Raw genomic sequence first — 20,324 nt, 5'->3', positions numbered from 1 at the left:
GCCAGCTCAGCCCACCAGGGGGCGGGGCTGGCTGGCATGTGGTGCTGGGGGATTGAACCGCGGTCCCTTTGCTTTTGCTAAGTTTGTTCTAAGTAGGTGCTTTAGACCACTGAGCCATCTCACCAGCCCAAACATGCCCAATTTATTATCACTGGCTCTGTGTCTCTTTGGATAAGGCATTTGTATGAGTTTGGAATTTAGATCTTCAACTGAAAAATGGGATCCCAAGATCCTCCCATGCCCGCTGTGACGGGCTCTCTGTGCCGGTGACTGCCATAACTCATATTTGGGTTGCCTACTATTCCTTTTGGACAAGCTTTCCAGAAAGAGGTGAGGTAGGAGTTGTGTTTCTGCCCCTTTCATAAAACAGAGTCCTGGGGCTGGGGAGATAGCTCAGTAGAATAAGTGCTTGCCTGGCAAGCTCAAGGTTCTGAGTTCATTCCCTGGTTCCGCCATAAATAAATAAATAAACCAGAGTCCTAAGGCCACCAGGTCTCAGAGTAAGGAGTGGGATGCAAATCTCCTTACTCCTAGCCCGGTGGCCTTTCCAGTGCCCTATGGAGATGGGTGTGTGCCTGAGTCAGTGGTCCTCAGTAGTCACCTGGCACTTAGGCCAGAAACCCTTTATAGGATTTATAGGGCTAGGGCTATATGAGAAGGTCCTTTCGTAATTTGAATACCTAGCAGCGTGGTCCAGTAAAAAACCTCATGAAAAATCAAATAGATTTGTAATATGATTTGATATGTATGAAGCCCATTATAATAAAAAAATGCAAATCTTTAATTTTCTCTGAGCCCCAAAATTGGGCCACAGATTTGAGGGTGATCTGAACAAAACTTCCTTGAGCCTATAAAATGGAATTGTACTGCTGTATTGTTTGGAAGTGAACTGTGAATATGCATGCAGATTATCTTGTTGCTTTTACATCTTGGGGCCAACAGAACAAGGCTCTGCAATAATCTTTGTGACCCCCTAGAGCTGATTGGGCACAGCTAAACAAATAATCAGACAGTGGCTCCTGAATGGAACCCAGAGTGTTGAAGGTATCCTCTCTGACCCTGACCACTGCACCACTGCCTACTTCCTGGGGACTTTTCCTTCCTTGTTCCCATCCTGAGTACTGTTTTTTTGTCTCTTCCTTTCAAATCCCCTGATGTGGTTTCTGTTTCTCAGTAGAAGGAAGAGGCCAGGCAGAAGAAGGAACTCACTGAGCCACTTCCCACTCCACTCCATGTTGGCTGTGCTCTCAGGTGAGAGGGTGCTGAAGGGATTGCAGCAGGGAAAAATTAGACCTAAGGCAGCAGGCCGACAAGGGTAGCCATTTTGCACATTTTGCACAGGAATGCTGGGAAATACTAGTTGTGGGGCCTCCTCCTCCCAGTGAGAGAGATTTCCATTGTTTACTTCGCTAGTCTGTAACCTTGGGAGTCATGGCCCCTTGACCTTCACTATGACCTGAGGTATCCTTGGCCTCTTCTAGCCCCATACGTTTTGGGGGTTTTGTTTTTGTTTTTTGTGTAGACATAATAGTCTCAAGTATACCCCATTTTTTTCAAGTAAAAATATTTTATTCAATGCTTTAATACTGAAATCAGCTATCATACATATCCACCGACTCTTACTATCTGTGTCACAGGAGATATTTAAAGCACAATTAATTTGATGCAGCTACCCCATATTTTAGACATACTAGTCTTGGACATTGGCCAAACTTGGGTAGCTAAGTGTTAACCCCTGATTTCTGTGACTTTTATTTATTCTTCAAGTTTCTGACCAGCAGCCTCTGACATCCCAGTTCATCTCCCTGGTTTCAGAGGCCCATGCCCTCTCCCAGCCTCTGAGACTCTCCCTGACCTCTTCTCCTCATGTCTAGGCTGGCGCCATGCCCCCCCCTGCAGAGGTGACGGACCCATCCCATGCCCCCGCCGTCCTGCGCCAGCTCAATGAGCAGCGGCTCCGTGGCCTCTTCTGTGACGTCACCCTCATAGCCGGAGATACCAAGTTCCCTGCTCACCGTAGCGTCCTGGCTGCCTCTAGTCCCTTCTTCAGAGAGGCCCTGCTAGCTTCAGCCCCACTGCCTCTCCCACCAGTTACTGGGGGCTCAGCTCCCAACCCTTTGACCACCACAGCTGCCTCTTCTTCCTCTTCCTCCTCCTCTCCCTCTCCAGCCTCTCCCCCTGCTTCAAGCCCACCCCGGGTCCTGGAGCTGCCAGGAGTTCCAGCAGCTGCCTTCTCTGATGTTCTCAACTTCATCTATAGTGCTCGGCTTGCCCTCCCTGGAGGTGGAGGGGACGGGGCAGCCGTGGCAGAGATTGGAGCTCTGGGACGGCGTCTGGGCATCTCCCGTCTACAGGGCCTGGGGGAGGGAGGTGATGCCTGGGTGCCTCCTACCCCAGCCCCCATGGCCTCCTCACAACCTGAAGAGAACAGCTTTGGTTCTGGGCCTAGGCAAGATGGAGAGTGGGAGGGTGACAGGGCTGAGACCCAGGGCCCTGACTCACAGCCCTCCTTCCCCCGGCGGCCCCTTCCTTGCCCCCAGTGTGGAAAAAGCTTCATCCATCCCAAGCGGCTGCAGACCCATGAGGCCCAATGTCAACGGGGGGCCAGCACTCAGGTCTCTGCAGGGCTGGGAACTGGGGGCTCTGGTCCTGGGGGTCCTGCAGGAGTGGATGCCTCAGCCCTGCCTCCAACAGTGGGCTTCCGAGGTGGTCCTGAACATGTGGTGAAGGTGGTGGGCGGCCACGTGCTGTACGTGTGTGCAGCCTGCGAGCGATCCTACGTGACCCTGTCCAGCCTGAAGCGCCACAGCAATGTCCACTCCTGGCGGAGGAAGTACCCATGCCGCTACTGTGAGAAGGTCTTTGCCCTGGCTGAGTACCGCACCAAGCATGAGGTGTGGCACACCGGGGAGCGTAGGTGAGTGGCCTTGGGCCAGGGGGAAGCGGGGAGGGCTTAAGAGTCAGTACTGAAGGACAAGAGTCAGGCCATAGGGACAAGGAGGGAATATGCAGAGTGCAGGGCCTAGAAAGTCATCTTGAACCTGGCCTGTTTACACCGGGCCTCTGCTGAGTGTGTTCTACCCACCTGCTTCTCTCCAGCCTCTCAGTTCCTCCAGCTGATGTTTATCATCACCTTACCTGCCATGCCTGGCTTCCTGCTTTGGGAAAAGCCATGAAAGAAAAAGTTGCCCACATTGGAGAAAACTGGGAGCACAGGCATGTCTGCCAGTACCTCATAGCAGGACCTGGTGTTTCCATGGAGCATCCCTGTTCATAAGTCATTTCCCCCTTCTGTCATTCATGCTTCAGAAGGCTTTGTGAGTTAGGAGTGTGACTAATACCAGTTCACAGATGGAACGCCTGAGGCCAGGAGTCTAACATCAGTTGGGGTACTGAGATGGGACTGGTGCCCCTGCTGAGGCTGGCAGCGTGAAGCGAGCGGCATGAAGGAGGGTGTGTAGGTGCCTCGGGGAGTTACAGGTTTGAGGGCTGCAGAGGATCTGGGAAGCCAAGGCTATTTCAGGGACTTGACTCAAGTGGCTGTGTTCCTGCCCTGTTCCTTCCTGTAAGGTATCAGTGCATCTTCTGCTGGGAGACCTTTGTCACCTATTATAACCTGAAGACCCACCAGCGAGCCTTCCATGGCATTAGCCCCGGCCTCCTAGCCAGTGAGAAGACACCCAATGGAGGCTACAAGCCCAAGCTCAATACCCTCAAGCTGTACCGCCTACTGCCCATGCGGGCAGCCAAGCGACCCTATAAGACATACAGCCAGGGAGCCCCTGATGCTGCCCTTTCTCCAAGCCTCCACACCCCAGCCCCTGCAGCAATGCCAGCCAGCTCACCACCTGTACCCCCACCTGTGCTGGAACCTGGCCCACCACCTTCTGTCATCACCTTTGCTCACCCAGCTCCCTCTGTCATTGTCCATGGAGGCAGTAGCAGTGGTGGAACGGGGGTTGGGGCGACCAGCACAGGAGGGTCCCAGGCTGCCTCAGTCATCACTTACACTGCTCCCCCAAGGCCCCCGAAGAAACGAGAGTACCCACCTCCTCCCACTGAACCTGCAGCAATATCCACCAGCCCAGCTACCACCATCAGCCCAGCCACAGCCGCAGGACCAGCCACAGCCATGGAGGAGGCCAAGGGCAGGAATCCACGGGCTGGAAGGACTCTAACTTATACAGCCAAGCCAGTGGGTGGGACTGGTGGAAGTGGGATCCCCTCCACAGGGCCAGGCCGGGGTCCTTCTCATCTGCAGGCACCACCTCCACTGTGTCAGATCACTGTGCGAATTGGGGAGGAGGCAATTGTCAAGCGCCGGATCTCAGAAACCGACCTGCGTCCTGGGGAGCTGAGTGGAGAGGAGTTGGAGGAGAGTGAAGAGGAGGATGAAGAAGAGGAGGACGATGAGGAGGAGGAGGAGGAGGAGGAAGAATCAAAGGCTGGAGGTGAGGACCAGCTATGGAGGCCCTACTACTCATACAAGCCTAAGCGCAAGGTTGGAGCTGCTAATGGGAGTAGCAGTGGGACTGGTGGAATGTCTCGAGGGCGCAGGCCAACACGTTGGAGGCAAAAGCTGGAACGGAGGGGCTGGGAGGAGTCACCAGCAGTGGAGAGCCCAACAGGGCGTGCCCGGAGTGAGCGGAGGCACCGATGTGGAGACTGTGCCCAGACCTTTGCTACCTTTAGAAAGCTTCGAAAGCACCAGGAAGCCCACAGTGGGGGCTCCCACAGCTCACGGGCTGGACGGAGGGCTTCCACCCGCTTTACCTGCCCACACTGCACCAAGGTGTGCAAGACAGCAGCTGCCCTGAGCCGCCATGGGCAGAGGCATGCTGCTGAGCGACCAGGGGGCACCCCCACACCTGTTATTGCCTATTCCAAGGGCAGCACTGGCATCAGGCCTGGGGATGTCAAGGAGGAGGCCCCCCAGGAGATGCAAGTGTCCTCGTCCAGTGGGGAGGCAGGTGGTGGGAGTGCTGCTGCTGAGGAAGCTTCTGTAACCACCTCACTCCAGGACCCTGTCATTTCTGGGGGTGAGGAGCCCCCAGTGGCAGGGGTGGGTAGCTATGTGTACCCACCTGTGCAAGAATTTCCACTGGCCCTTATAGGGGGCAGCCGGGAGCCTGGTGGAGGTAGAGGGAAATCTGGGAGTGAGGGGCTGGTGGGGGGATCAGAGGGGGACCGGATGGAGGGGATGGGGGCCGCCAAAGTCACCTTCTATCCTGAGCCCTACCCACTTGTTTATGGCCCCCAGCTCCTTGCTGCCTACCCTTACAACTTCAGCAACTTGGCTGCTCTTCCAGTTGCTCTCAACATGGTCCTACCTGATGAGAAGGGTGGAGGAGCCCTTCCCTTCCTACCAGGGGTCTTTGGCTACACAGTGAATCCTCAAGCAGCACCACCTACTCTAACTCCACCTCCCCCAGCCCTGCCTCCATCAGTTCCCCCTAAGGGAGAAGGAGAAAGGGCAGGGGTTGAGAGAACCCAGAAGGGAGATGTAGGGTGAGGTCTAGGGTAGACCCTCCCCTTTCACCAAATGTCACCCTCCCTGAATCTCCCACCACTACCAGCTCCCTGGCCTCCTTGCCCTTTGGGAGCCCTGGCACACTTTTGTGCAGGGATTTGGGGGCCCCTGGAGCTCAGGGGTCAGGCTGCTTTGCTTGAGATTGTAGTTTTCCCATCTCTTGGGAAGGGATCTTTGGTGGTTCCCCTCTCAATCTTCCTCCAGGGAATGGCCCCTTTAAGGGGCAGGGCCAGCTCTCATCCCTTCTCTAGCCCTTGGGGCAACTGAGCAATATCTTCTTATCTGAATCTCTCTACTCACAACCCCCACCAGCTCTGAATGTCTAACCTACTCCCCTGATTTGTAAATCTAGGGAGAAACCATCTCTCTTGCCTAAAGATCTCCCTCATTCTGAAGCTTTCTCTAAGCCTACCCCAGATGCTTCCTAGTACATTCCATTCTTTGTGGCCCAGGGCCTGGACCAGACCATTGTGATACTCAGCCTACCCACATGGGAGCATGGCTTTAGATTCCGTTCTTCCCAGGGGTGGATTTCTTTCTCCCCACTTCCTCCACATCAAGATGCAATGCCTTCCTTGGCTTCCATGCCTTTGGATCTTCCATGTTCTTTCCTGCACTCCTAGGCTTTGGAGGTGGCCTCACCCAGCCCAGGTCAAGGAGGTGTTGAGGGGCGAGCTACCCCTCTGTTCCATGGCTGAACATTTTTCCAGCCAAGGCAGGGAAATCAAATCCAGTGATCCCCAGGTTCTTCCAAAGCAAAGAGGTGAACAGATCACACCTCTTCCTGCCTTTAAATATGGCCTCTTTTGGGCTAAGTCAGATTCATGAGCCAGGAGGGAAGAGCTCCATATGGTATGGAGAAAATAATCTACTTTTCCTCTTCCCCCACCTTTTTTTCTTTCTTCCTTCTTTTGTTTTTCTTTTTTTATTTATTTTCTGATGGTTTCTCCCATACTAGACCAAATAGCCAGAAAAATGATGGGGGTTGAATGGGTGGGAGGTAAGCCCGAGATTTGCACATGACCTTCCATCCTTACCTTTACCCCCATCTTTCCAAATGTGGCTCTCCTCATCACTCCAGATGGTTTTGGGGGAACCATCCTATTCTGGTGGGCTTTGGGGTATTCCCACCAACTTTCCCTCCAAAATAGCACCTTACACCCCAGCTTTGACTCAGTTCCCCACACCCAAAGATCCCAAGCTAGGGATGGGGTGCAGGGACCTTAAATAGTCCCTAACCCCTAATTTGCACTAGTTAACCAGGTCAGGGGTCCCTACCTTTCCTTCCAGTGAGGGTGATGAAGAAATGTTTGCTCCTAATTCTCTTTTGAAAACAGGGCCTCCCTGCTCTATGATTGGCTGAACATTTCCCATCCCACTCACCTCTCCAACAAAACAAAACAAAAGAGCTCATCAGCGGAGAGCCAGTTGGGGGAGCAAATTTGACAAATGGGTATTAGAGGAGTGCAGTTTTAAAAGGGGGAAAGTTTATTGTCATCCAAATGGCAGGCTTTCTCCCAACTACTGTTTTTAGGAGCCAAGATGGCTGCCTTCTCAGGAACTGCTGAGAGGGCAAGATCATGGCTTTTGGAGGGAGGTGAATTTGGGGAGGACTAGGAGCATCCTCTTGCCACCTCCTGCCCTCCCAGCCCCTAGGAAGCCGTTTCCACAGGCTCCCTGAATGTTAATCACGGAGGAATCACTCCTCATTCCTCCTCTGTCTCTTTGCACTTTTCTTGGTCTTGGCCACAGCCTGAGTGAAGAATTTCCTACTGAATGTACCAACTTCCAATTTTTAAGGATGAAAAATTTCAAACAGGAAAAAATGCAAAAAATCACAAAAATTCCCACAAATCTTGTTTCTGGCACTTTAGAAAAACTGCAAAAAATACATAATAAAGACATATATCTACACACAAATTACATATATATATCTATATCTATATCTATACAGCGGAACCACAAGAGACTAAGGAAAGCCTAGAGGCAAGGGATATAATGACAGTCCCCATATATCCTTCACCTGCACTCCTCTGAGGGAAACAAGCACAGGAGAATGGAAAAGGTTAAGAATGGACTGGGAAATTTGAATTTCAGAATAGGTCAAAATTCCAAAACCATGGATATTTTCAAAAAACTGAGATTGTATACATTTATTTTTTTTTGAAAATAAGATTAAGGAAAATAACATTCAGAATTTGGTGGTTCTGGACAACAAATGAGGTTGTGGCAGAGTAGAGGTTAAAATATGTATTTGAGCTGGGGGATTTGAATATCGTTGAGTTTTCAGATGTTGGAAATTTGGGCTTTGCAATCTTGTTATTTAAAAATGATCTAGTTTTGTCAGTTCATGCCCTTTCCCCCATGTTCCCTGGGAAGAAGGGTGATAGCAGTCCGGGAATGCCACTGGTTCTGTGCCACAGCACGCACGAATTAGAATTCTACAGATTCTAGCTCTATACGTAGTGAGGACCCAGATTTAGAGAAACTGACCAATATTTATCTTCGCATTTGTGTGTGTGTCCAACTCTAGGCCAATAAACCAACAAGACAAATGAACTGTGCACTGTGCTCCACAGTGGGATGCAAGGTGCTGTCACTTGTGTGGCTGGTGGGTCTGGGGGAAGATGTGGTGTCCTTGTCCCACAGTGATCCTTGGAGTTTTAATCATATTCCCCCTCCTTAAGATAATTTTCAGGAGTTGAGTAGGTGTGAGGCTTGGTCATTAATGGCATTAGTCTAATTGCTGTAGCCACTAGGTCCCAGCTGACTTTCAGACAAACATTAACTCAGTCCACCTCATACAGCCCTGGTGCAAGATTGGTACCTTTTTTTTGGGGGGGGGCGGAACTGGGGATTGAACTTAGACCTTTGTGCTTGCCAAGGAAGTGCTTATTCCACTGAGCCATCTCCCCAGCCCCAAGATTTGTACTATTTCTTGGGAGGCTGAGACAGGAGGATTGCTATGAGTTTAAGGCCAGCTTGGGCTACATAATGAGTTCAATGCCTGACTGAATTACAAAGCAAGATCCTGTCTCAAAAACAAAACAAAAATTAGAATCTTTGAACAGTTTTGTCTTATGCCAGGTCCACCCCCTTTCCCATTTGAAAGTAAACTAAGGCACAAAATGTGTGATAGCCTCAAGTGACAATCTTTTTCCATCTCTCTCTCTTTTTTTTTTTTTTTTTTCAGTACCAGGAATCAAACTCAGGACCCTCTGCTTTCCATACAGGCATTTGTGTCACTAGGCTATATCCCAGCCCCCTTTTTCCACTCTTAACCTTCCCAATGGCTTCATCTCTTCCAGCCCTTCCTTTCTCTTTTTTTTTTTTTTTTTTGTGGCACCAGGGATCGAACTCAGGACCTTGTACTTGCCAGGCAAGCACTTATTCCACTGAGCTATCTCCCCGGTCCTCTATCATTTCTAATATTATGGAAGAATGGAGAGGTAAAATGAAATTTGTTACGTGAATGGGAGCTTTGTGGAACTTTGGCACAAATGCCTTGACCACAGCAGGCAGTCACTAATCAGTAAGTTACTGCTAACATAATCAGTTCTGGTATTATTATAGTTTTTAAGTTCTTTTTCAAGGGCTGGCCAAATAGCTCAGTGGATTAAAGTACCTGCAAGCAGGTGCAGGGGCCAGAGGTTAGATCCCGGGGCACGCTGAGACTGCAATTGAGAATGGGCATGGTGGTGCATACCTGTAATCCCAGCTCTTGGAAGGCTGTAAACAGGTGGATCACTACAAGTCCGATATAGTAGTGAGACCCTGAACACCCTGTAGACTATTCCCTAAAATAAATAAATAAATATTTTTCAAGAAAGCCAGAAAGCCAAATGTCTCAGTGAAATATAAGTTTATTCATTTATTTGATGGAACTGGGGATTGAACTCAGGCCTTTGTGCTTGCCACGGAAGCACTTATTCCACTGAGCCATCTCCCCAGCTCCCCCATTTATTTATTTTTGAGACAGGGTTTCACTCTGCAGTTCAGGCTGGCCTCAAACTCAAGGTGATCTTTGTACCTCAGCCTCCCAAGCACTGGGAATAATACAGGCAAATGCCACCACACCAGCCTCCAAGCTTGTTCTAATTAGGTGCTTTAGACCACTGAGCCATCTCTCCAGCCCCTAAACTGCCTTTTTTCTTTTCAAATTGCAAATACAACTTTTTTTTTTTTTTGCGGAACCGGGGATTGAACTCAGGCCCTTGCGCTTGCCAGAGAAGCACTTATACCACTGAGCCATCTCCCCGGCCCAAAATATTCGTTTTTTTCTTTTCTCTTTTGGAGGAACTGGGGCTTGAACTCAGACCCTTGCGCTTGCCAGGGAAGCACTTACTTTACTGAGCCATTTCCCAGCCCCCTGCAAATACAACTTTAAAAAACAAAAAAACTAGGGATTTTTACATTTATTTATTTATTTATTTATTTATTTTATGTATTTAGTACAGGGTCTCACTACGCAGCTTAGATTTGTAGTGATCCTTCTGTTTTCAGCCTCCCCAGTGCTGGGGTTACAGGCATGCACCAGCAGGCCCAGACTTGGGTGGCCAGCTCCCCTGGGTAGGGGCTGGCACAGCATGTGGTGCTAGAGATCAAAGTCCAGTCACTGTGCTTGTGTAAGCAGGCATTTAGTCTTCTGAGCTATCTCACCGGCTCTGCAAATACAACCTTTTATTTTGTTTGTTTTTTTGCGGAACTGGGGATTGAACTCAGGCCCTTGCACTTGCCAGGCAAGCGCTTATTTCACTGAGCTATCTCCCCGGCCCCAATGCAACCTTTTAGAAAACTTTTTTTCCCTCCCCATTCTTTTTTTTCCCCCTTCCCATTCTAAATATAGTATTTATTACAAAAGATGATTACAGGCAGGTTAAAAAAAAAAAAGCCTACTCCCAAACATGCAAATGTAGGCACTATTAATTGGTGTATTTTCTTCTAGAAATTTCCTCCCTTAGGGTAACAAAGGTCAAACTCAGGGCCTTGTTTTGCCACGCAGGTGCTTATGTTGCAGCACTGTCTCTATGGCCCCCTCTCTACTCAATAAATGTTCAGTACTTACTGTAGGGTCAAGACCTCTGCAAGGACCTGGGACAGAACAATGAAAAAGATACATGCTGCCTTCATAAGGCTTACATTCTAGTTTATGCCTTTGTTCTGTATCATGGGCATGTAGGTATTGATATCCAAAGCAGCTTTCTCCATATCCCAGAAAGTAAATAGCTGATAGGCACATCATCGATGGGGTCCAAGGCACCCTGCCCAATCCCAGAGGTGAAATAATAGGGTTGGATTCTTAACTGAAGGCAAAGATAGACCAAACTCTCAGTTCAAGTGGCTGAGGACTTGGAACTTGGATCCTGTCTTCAAGGAAAGGGGTCGGCAGGGGGCAAGTGGTAGGTGGCATCTAGGAAAATGACAAGGGTCCCGACGCTCGTGAAGATGATGAAGGTCCACAGGAAAAGGCGATCCACTACCATGGCCACAAACTGCCAATCCTCCTTCAACTGGGGTTAAGCGGAGAAAAACTACTGAGCTCCAGACCCTGACGGCAGGGGAACCCACCCCCACAACTCCGTACCCTACCCGGGTTTTTCTATCCCGGGTCTGGGAATAGCACTGGCAATGTAAAAAGAGAACTAGATTAGGGCGACTAACGCTAGCAATTAGTTTGAAAGCGGGGGGCGGGACCATATGAACAAGCCTCCAATCAGAAGCAGAGTCGGTTTTAGGGGCAGAACCTGGATTTAGAGGTGGAGCTAAAATAACGCAGATCCTGTCCCCACTCCGCCCTTATCGAACTCACTGCATCGTAGTCCTCCTGTTCCTGCAGCTGTCGAGCCATGTAATTGATCGAGGAAACAACCTCGCGTAGCTCAGGGGGCAGGCCCACCACTGCCCGGTTTGGACCATCGATAAATCGTCTCAGGTCAGGGGCAGACAGTTCAGGCTGGAACCTGGAAAAGGCATGACTGGCCACAACACCCGGTGCAACCCCAGCCCGTTACCTAGGCCACACCCCAGGTGCCTCTTTCAACAGCCTGCCATTTCCCAGAAAGGGCCCTTCAGGGCCTCGTTGCATCTTTCTAGGCTTCCACACAACTATTCACCCGTCTAAGATTGTAGTTGTAGCCATCTCGCAAAGCAAGCAGCTGAAGTACTACAACTCCCATGATGCTAAACCACATTTTCCATAAGCACGAGCGACAAACTTCTGCACAGTCTTCTGGGAACTGTAGTTCCCTCTGTCCCTTCCATGTTGGTGATTGGGTATAGGTCCTACCTGTTGGGTTTAGGGAAGAGAAAATTACAAGGCGGCTTCCGAATGAAATATTCATCTGTTCCCCGACCCCATCCACTTCCTGGAGAAAAAGAGTGAGGGGGTTCCGGTAGCTGGTCTCTGTCAGGTTTGGGTCTCTTCATACCCAGGTACAGAGGGAGTTTGTGGATGAAGATCTGGAGAATAAGAGGCATATTAGAAAGCAGTGTCGGAGCTGGGGAGATAACTCAGTTGAATAACCACTTGCCTGGCAAGCAGAAAGGCCTGAGTTCGAGCCCCGGCTAGGGGGTGGGGGGGAGGACCCGGACAGCAAGCAATGTCATGCATTAATACAATAAAAGAAGCAGCTAACCACAGCCATTCCCATTCTGGCACATTGTGTGAACAGGGTCCAACAGAGCTACACAGACAACAAAATGCAAACCTTGAAAAGTGTGTGTGTGTGTGTATGCGTGTATGACATTGGAGGTGGAACCCAGGGTTGTCCTCTAAGCTACATCATCAAGATCCCCCCTTTGTTTTTTTGTTTGTTTGTTTGTTGTTTTTTTTTTTTTGAGACAGAATATCACTAAGTTCTGTAGGCTGAGCTTCAATTTGCAGTTCTCCAGATTTAGCCTCCAAAGAGTGCTGGGAGTACAGGTGTGCATCACCACACTGGCTTTAAGAGCTCTTTAGTGCATTGAGAGGCTTCTGAGAAGCGCTGAAGATTTTCATCCTGATAGTTCCTATCCCTGATAATTTTTCCTGGAATCAAAGATGGACAGTATTGATAAAGAGTATGAAGTTTATTAAATGATAAAGATGAGATAATATAATTCATTGTGTGGTGTTTTAATACTCAGTAGGCTTGGGCATTCCAAAACTCAGTAGCTATAGTTCTACCTAACGTCTGTAAATAGGAAGTTGGGGTTGGTGGAAGGAGGAGTGATATCTGGACAAAAAGCCAAGTATTGGGACTTGGAGTTAACACAGGTTGGAGGAAGCTTTCTTACCTGACGGACCCAAAGTGGCATTTGGTGGGTGTGGGGTGAGCGGTGATGCAGGTTGAGGACCACCACACTAAAGATGACCGAAAAGGTGACAAGGATCATTGTAAACATGAGATACTTAATAATGATGGGGACCGACAGGGAGGTCTCAGGCACTTTGCCCGCCAGGAGCAGCAGGAACACAGTAAGGGTCAGCAAGGCAAAGATTGAGAGTCCCATCTTCTCTCCTTGGAGGGCAGAGGAGAAGGTAGAAGAATTAGGCTTTCTCATAAGAAAATCTATGTGGCACAATCAGTGACCATGTTTCCAGCTGACTCTCACTATATAGTTCAGGGTGGTCTTAAACTTACTATGTAGGCAAGCTGTCCTTGAACTCATGGAAATTGTTTTGCCTCAGTCTGCTAAGAGCTCGGATTACAAGCATGTACCCCCACTCCTGGCAAAGAATTTTAGAAGAGCTATTTGCTCACAAATCACTCTCATATTTACTCTTCCAGCCTAGCCTCCTCTCTTGAACTCTGGGTTCACATCCAAATAACTATCCACTTTTCCACTTGAGTATCCAATAGACATCTTAAACTTAACATGTTCAAAACCTAATTTAGGGGCTGGAGAGATGGCTCAGTGAAATAAGTGCTTCTCTGGCAAGCACAAGGCCCTGAGTTCAATCCCTATTCCGCCAAAAAAAAAAAAGAAAAAAGAAAAACAGTATTTAGGGGGCTGGTGAGATGGCTCAGTGGTCTAAAGCACCTACTTAGAACAAGCTAAGCCAAGCAAAGCACAGGGACCGCGGTTCAATCCCCCAGCACCACATGCCAGCCAGCCCCGCCCCTGGTGGGCTGAGCTGGCCACACACACACACACACACAAAACAAATAAATAAATAATTAAAAAACAAACAAACAAAAAAAACCCCTAATTTACCACCAAGCTGTTGTTCCAAAGTTTTCCCCACCGTAAGTAGTGACTCCAACTTTCCTATGGCTCAAGAGAAATTCTATCAGGTTGGGTGTGATGGTGCATGCTTGTAATCTAAGCACTTGGGAGGCTAAGGCAGGAGGACTGCTGCAAGTTTGAGGCCAGCCTGGGCTACATAGTGAGTTCAAGGCTAACCTGAACTACATAGTGATACCTTGTCTCAACACAACACCAAACAACACAACAACAAAAAAGACAAACTCCATCAAATTGTTCTCAACTTCAGTCTTTCTTTCTCCTCCTCTTCTCCCTTCCCCCAACCCACAGCAAACTCTGTTGGCTCTAACTTCAAAGTATGTCCTAAAATTGATGACTTATCACATCTACCATTCTTGTCCTAACCACCATTATTTCAGGTTTGAATTGTAAAGGCTTCCTAATTATTTCATCCTTTGACTCCTTGTTTACTATTTTCAGCATACCAGCCAGACTGACCTTGTTGAAATATAAATCAGAAAAAAGTTATAAAGCTATAAATCAGATCAGATCATTCCTCTTTCCAACTTCTTAATGAGTTCACATCTCCACATCTTCTTACTATAGTTACAATCCTTTTACTCCCTCAGTTTATCTCCTGTTTTTCTACTTCCTTTTTTTTTTTGAATCAGGGATTGAACTCAGGCCCTTGAGCTTGCCAGGCAAGCGCTTATTCTACTGAGACATCTCCCCAGCCTCCCAATTTTTTTTTTTTTTTTTTTTTGGTGAAACCGGGGATTGAACTCAGGTCCCTGCACTTGCCAGAGAAGCACTTATTCCACTGAGCCATCTCCCTGGCCCCCATGCTTCCTTACTTTTACTAGGGAGCTAAACCAGTGTCTTCACACTGAACTACATACCCAGCCCTTTATTTGTATTTCTTACTAAGTTGCTCAGCTGGCTCAAACTTGTAATCCTCCTGCCTCAGCCTCCCAAGTTCTGGGGTTACAAGCATGCACCACCACACCCAGCTAGTATAACAATTTGAAGGATCGGGCTGGAGAGATGGCTCAGTGGTCTAAAGCACCTACTTGGAACAAGCTTGGCAAAGTACAGGGACCACGGTTTGATCCCCCAGCACCACATGCCAGCCAGCTGCGCCCCCTGGTGGGCTGAGCTGGCCACACACACACACACACACACACACACACACACACACAATAAATAAATGTTAAAAAAAAATAAAAAAAAAAAAAAAAAAAACAATTTGAAGGATCTACAAATGAAATAGTAGGGCCAGCCAGACAGTTTAGCAGATTAAAGTGCCTGCTCAGGCAGATGCAGGGGCCAGGGGTTGGGTTGCAGACCCTGTGTAATTGAGATTGGGCATGGCGGTGCAGGCCTGTAAACTTAGCACTTGGGAGGCTGAAAAACAGCAAGGATCACTGTGAGTCTGATCTGTGTAGTGAGACCCTGTAGACCCTGTACTAAATACAGGAAAAAAAAAAAGATGAAAGAAAGAAAGAAAGAAAGAAAGAAAGAAAGAAAGAGAAAAGAAAAGAAAAGAAAAGAAAAGAAAAGAAAAGAAAAGAAAAGAAAAAGAAATGGTATACAAACCAGGATTGGGAGGCTAAGGCAGGAAAACTGCCATAAGTTCAAGGCCAGCATGGACTATATAGTAAGCTCAAGGCCAGCCTGAATTATATAGTGACACCCTCTCTCAAACACACACACGGGGCTGGTGAGATGGTTCAGTGGTCTAAAGCACCTAGTTAGAACAAGCTAAGCTAAGCAAAGCACAGGGACTGGGGTTCAATCTTCCAGCACCACATGCCAGCCAGCCCCGCCCCCTGGTGGGCTGAGCTGGCCACCCCCTCACATAAATAAATAAAATTTAAAACACACACACACACACACACACACACACACACACACAACATAAAACAAAACAAAAAACCCAGAGTTAGGTATATTAGGCCTCTGAATCAGGTTGGCACTGACCAGGGTTGGAATAATAACAGTGACACTTTCTGTGTAATATCCAACAAACAATGTATAGTCTCTCAGTCTTTTTATTTGTTTTTTTTTTTGGCGGGACCAGGGATTGAACTCAGGCCCTTGCGCTTGCCAGGGAAGCGCTTATTCCACTGAACCATCTCCCCGGCCCCCTTTCTCAGTCTTTTTATTCTGTGCTACAAAATATGAATAACAATTTAGTATTTACCTTTAATAGTTATTATAAAGATTTGAATTGAGTTAATACATGTAACATGTTAATTTTACTTATAGTAAGTGCTTAAAAATAGTAAAAAGTGGGGCCAGGGAGATAGCTCAGTAGAATAAGTGCTTGCCTGGCAAGCACAAGGTCCTGAGTTCAATCCCCGATACTGAAAATAAAAAACAAAAACAACTAAACTAAAGACATTAAAAAGCAAAAATCAGCAAACACACTTATATAGAACTTACTGGGTACCAGGCCTAGTTTTATTAATTCAGTCAATCCTCATAATAATGCTACATACAGCAGGGATGATAATTATCCCATTTCCAGATCAGGAAACTGACATACATGGAAATTAGAAAATTTTCCCATGCTCACTACATTATAATTTCTATAATTTTGTTACTACATTATTTCTCCTGGATAAGAATTGACAATTACTTCCCAAGGAATCAGAAAGTTAAGGTGCTAGAGGGTACCTGAAGAGTGGGGAAAGGAAGCTTCCTAGCAATGAAGAAAGACAAGAGGAGACCTTGCTCAGCCTGGAACTGGTTGGTCAGAGAAGTGGAGATTCCATGGCTGAGGGGCTAGGATACAGGAGAGAAGAGCTCTGATATCACTGGGTGAAGGAAGCCAGGAGTGGAGAAGATGCAGAGCCTCAGGTTAGTTCTACTTGGTGGGAGGGAAAATGTGGAGTTGCTGAAGTCCAATCCATGAAGACTTAGATTGGCAGGAAAACCCTTTCTAGATTAAGGCTAAAGTGGAAGAGGCTGAGCTAATAGGAGGGCTGAGGTCCTTTCTACCTTACCTGCATCTGGTGGCAGGTAGAAGACAAAGATGGCCAGGACAGTGATAAGAATGCATGGGGCAATGACGTTGACCAGGTAGAAGAGAGGTTTCCGGCGGATGATGAGGTAGAAGGTAACTTTCTGATGCTGTCCTTCTCTCCCTCCTCTGGGGTCTCCTGGAGGCTGGATTAATCGAGAAGGCTTGTGGATAATCTCCCATTGGCCATTTTCTGGAGGGAGGAGAGAAGAAAGGGACATCAGGGTGCAAGCTATCCTCATCAGTACCAGCTATGTCCGACGCTGCTGGGCAGTTCATTTCTAACAAATTTAGTTTTCCATGTTCAGAAAGTGTTGACAGTCATCAACATCTTGCTGACTGGGATCACTGGCAGAGCCTAGTTATCTCAGAAACTGAAAATTAGAAAGCCAGCAGATGTGGAAGCCATGTCCACTCACCAATGAAAGTCGCTTCATGAATATAGATTTCCTGCCGCTCTTGCCCATCAGGACCTAGGCCTGTCTGCAGGCTGACCTCTGAGCTGTCATAGCTGTAGGAACTGAACACCATGGTGCAATTTTGCCAGTCGAAGGGGAAGTAAGTGACCTGTACAGAGAAGGGAGTCATTCCAGTTGCCAGAGAACAAGTCAAGGCTGAGGGAATTTGGGAGTCATTAGAGAGGTCACAGGTTATGGGGCACCGAGATAGGGATCACCAGGGGAGGGCACAGGGAAGAGGGTTCATAGAGGATCTGGGGGAGGCGTATTAAGGGAATGCCACTGGGGAAATGGAAAAGGGTCATAAGGAAGACTGAATGCCAAAAAAGCATACAGAGAAAAGGACACTTAAAGGAAAATGAGATGGACAAATAAGAAATGAGGCTAAATGAATGGTGTGGAGGATGGGAGACAAGGAGTCAAAATGTCTAAGAGAGAGAGGGTTTCTAAGAGCTCCTTAAGCTTCTCAGGGAGGGACTCAGGAACCTGAATGCTGCAGCTGCTGCGATAGACGCCTGGAGGCTGCCAGCGTACTGAGCCATCAGAAGACACCACGACGTTAATGTCCAGAGCCACGTCAAAATTTCCATCATTGCTGCAAGGAAGGGGTCCTCATACCTGAGAACAGGACTATTCTTCCAAAGTCTCCACCCCACCGATACCAGCCTCCTCGCAATCTTGTCCTGGGGCCCCACCCACCCTAAGTCTGGCAAAGATCCTACTTGTTCAGCAGCACCACATCAGGGAGCCACACAGATTCAGCTGTGATTCGCAGCACATCAATGCCCTCATGCTCCGCAGGGTCCCAGCTCAGCCTGTAATCTGTCCATTCCTAGGAAAGCAGACATTTGAGGGGCTGTTCCAGGCTCAAGGCCCAGGAAAGCAGTACAAAAGACGAGGGCAGCACAAGCATGGGCTGTGGAGTCAAGGGGCTTTTTTGCACTGGGATCCACATTAGCTAATTTACCGCACTCCCACCCCAGCTCTGGGTCCCAATTGTTTAGTCTGTAAAAATGGAGAGTGATACTAGGTTTTCAAACTGCAATTCTCCACTCTTTAGTGGATAATGAGTCAAATTAGTCATCCCCATGTTTTAAAAAGTTACACTGAAAAATGCATGTAGAGCATCCATACATATTGTTTCCTGAAGCTTCTGTTTCAGTTATAAACATGTTTTCTGAGATCGTGACTCAAGAAATGTCCTTCCTCAACAAGCTTGGTGAGGCAGGGCTGTAATACCAATGCTCAGGAGGCTGAGGAAGGAGCATCACAGCGAGTTAGAGGGATCCTGAATTACATAGTGAGGCCCTGTCTCAAAAGAAGAAAACCTTTGGGGTGGGGGAGATGGCTCAGTGGAATATGCACTTCCCTGGCAAGCGCAAGGGCCTGAGTTCAATCCCCTGTTCTGGGAAAAAAAAAAAAAAAAAAGAAGAAGAAGAAAACCTGGGGCTGGGGAGATAGCTCAGTAGAATAAGTGCCTGCCTGGCAAGTGCAACGTCCTGAGATCAATCCCAGGTACTGAAGGAAAAAAGAGAGAGAGAGAGAGAGAGAGAGAGAGAGAGAGAGAGAGAGAGAGAAGAATCCCTCCGGACCTTCACCTTGGTACTAGAAATTAAACCCTAGGCCTTTGCCCTGACCTACAACATGAGGGTTTTGTTTTGTTTTGTTTTGTTTTTTCTTTAGGGAAGGGTCTACAGGGTGTTCAAGGTCTCACTACTAGATTGGACAAGTAGTGATCTGCCTGTTTACAGCCTCCCAAGAGCTGGGACTACAGGCGTGTGCCACAACGCCTAGTGTGTCTCCTTCGGTCTTTTTATCTATCTATCTATCTATCTATCTATCTATCTATCTATCTATCTATCTAGACAGGGTCCGGCTAATCTGCTCAGGCTGAGCTCAAATTCTTGACTATCTCAGCTTCCCAGAGGGCTGGGATTACGGGACTAGGTTTCCACGCCTAGTTTACTATAAAGGCAGAGATATGCCCCTCCCCACCCCACCAGTTCTCCATACCAGGTCTAAGTACACCTTAGTGCTCATTTCTTCATCCTTCTCGTTCTAAAAAGGAAAAGTTTAAAGGGTAAAGACGAAGTGAGATGGAGAGAAATGAGGGTCTCGGCAGTCCTGCCGCTCTCTGAAGACTCCACCCCCTCTGTCTGAGGCCCATCATCTGGGTCCAAGCCCCTACTCCTAGAAGGTGCATTAGGTTAAGCCCCCTGCCGCATCTAACGCGGCAACAACCCTTCCCGCAGTCCACGGTCTCATTCTGTTCACCTGCCAGCCTCATTCCGGTCCGTCCTCCAACCTGAGCCTGCCCTGCACCTCGCCCAGTTTATAACTCCCTCCAACCCAGCATCTCCGTTTTCTGCTGTGTATTTACTGGTCGAGCACCGGGTTCCGCCCCACTCTGTCAGAATTTGTGCGTCCCTGCCTTAGGCTTAGTGGAATAAGCGCTTCTCTGGCAAGCGCAAGGGCCTGAGTTCAATCACCGGTTCCGCCAAAAAAAAAAAAAAAAAGGGTCGGAATCTCGCCCAGCGCCCATCTGTCCACTGGCCGGGGCATCAGCGTACCTGGCTCTGCCCTGGGCCACGCCTACAGACTCGTTCATTGGTCTGACTTCTATCCAATCTCCGCTAAAGGCTCCGACTCTCCGCACGACCTTGCGCCAGGCCCCGCCCTCAGCCTGACGGTCGGCCGGACCCCGCGCAAGGCCACGCCCCCGGCCCCCGTGGCAGCCCTCAACCCCCAGCGTGCGCCCTCACCAGGCTGATGAGCTGTGCCAGGCTGAGCCCAATGCTAACCCCAACGCGGTCTCCCACCTCCCGCGCTGGCCGCACTGAGCTATCATAGCCCGAGAAAAGTTTCTCGCGGAGTCGGCCCTCCGCTTCCGAGCCTCGAGCGCCTGTGGGAAGACAGTATTAAGTGAAGCCCAGGTGGTGACCGGGCACCACCGGTACCACTGCTCCTGCCTCTTCAGGGCTCAAACTGACTTACCTGGGGCGATCGGCGCCCCCAGGACCCCCAGAAGCAGCAGCAGTGCCCCTTGGGCCATAGCTTGGCCGCGTCGCTCGGTGCGTTCGCTCCGAGAGCCGCAGGGGCCGCCAGAGCAGGGGAAGTGACGAGG

The 20,324-nt window shown here is 48.7% G+C and overlaps 2 protein-coding genes across 3 annotated transcripts; one reads left to right on the top strand and one right to left on the bottom strand.

Moving 5' to 3' along the window:
• The first annotated feature begins 890 nt into the window (after nucleotides 1-890).
• Zbtb4 (zinc finger and BTB domain containing 4) lies at nucleotides 891-8,089 on the top strand. Its single transcript, XM_004638406.2, has 4 exons — nucleotides 891-1,044; nucleotides 1,175-1,251; nucleotides 1,875-2,917; nucleotides 3,571-8,089. Exons 3-4 carry the CDS (start codon nucleotides 1,884-1,886, stop codon nucleotides 5,510-5,512), a joined length of 2,976 nt encoding a protein of 991 aa, XP_004638463.1. The 5' UTR covers nucleotides 891-1,044; nucleotides 1,175-1,251; nucleotides 1,875-1,883; the 3' UTR covers nucleotides 5,513-8,089.
• Nucleotides 8,090-10,303: 2,214 nt separating this feature from the next.
• On the bottom strand, nucleotides 10,304-20,299 carry Chrnb1 (cholinergic receptor nicotinic beta 1 subunit). 2 transcript variants are annotated; one of them, XM_004638405.2, is made up of 11 exons: nucleotides 20,195-20,299; nucleotides 19,963-20,102; nucleotides 19,214-19,258; nucleotides 17,923-18,032; nucleotides 17,687-17,795; nucleotides 17,162-17,309; nucleotides 16,726-16,935; nucleotides 12,806-13,029; nucleotides 11,817-11,989; nucleotides 11,340-11,490; nucleotides 10,304-11,040 (listed from the first exon to the last, which is right to left on the bottom strand). In XM_004638405.2, the coding sequence occupies exons 1-11, from the start codon at nucleotides 20,250-20,252 to the stop codon at nucleotides 10,900-10,902; spliced, it is 1,509 nt and encodes a 502-aa protein (XP_004638462.1). In that variant the 5' UTR covers nucleotides 20,253-20,299; the 3' UTR covers nucleotides 10,304-10,899. The 2 variants fall into 2 exon arrangements, with proteins under 2 accessions (XP_004638462.1, XP_023579214.1); XM_023723446.1 differs by having other exon boundaries at nucleotides 20,020-20,102.
• Between the last annotated feature and the right edge of the window lie 25 nt (nucleotides 20,300-20,324).

Source organism: Octodon degus, unplaced genomic scaffold (genome assembly GCF_000260255.1).
Source record: "Octodon degus isolate 3935 unplaced genomic scaffold, OctDeg1.0 scaffold00098, whole genome shotgun sequence".
NCBI classification, from domain to species: domain Eukaryota; kingdom Metazoa; phylum Chordata; class Mammalia; order Rodentia; family Octodontidae; genus Octodon; species Octodon degus.
Note: the sequence above shows the minus strand (reverse complement) of the source record. Positions and strands in the feature narration are given on the sequence as shown.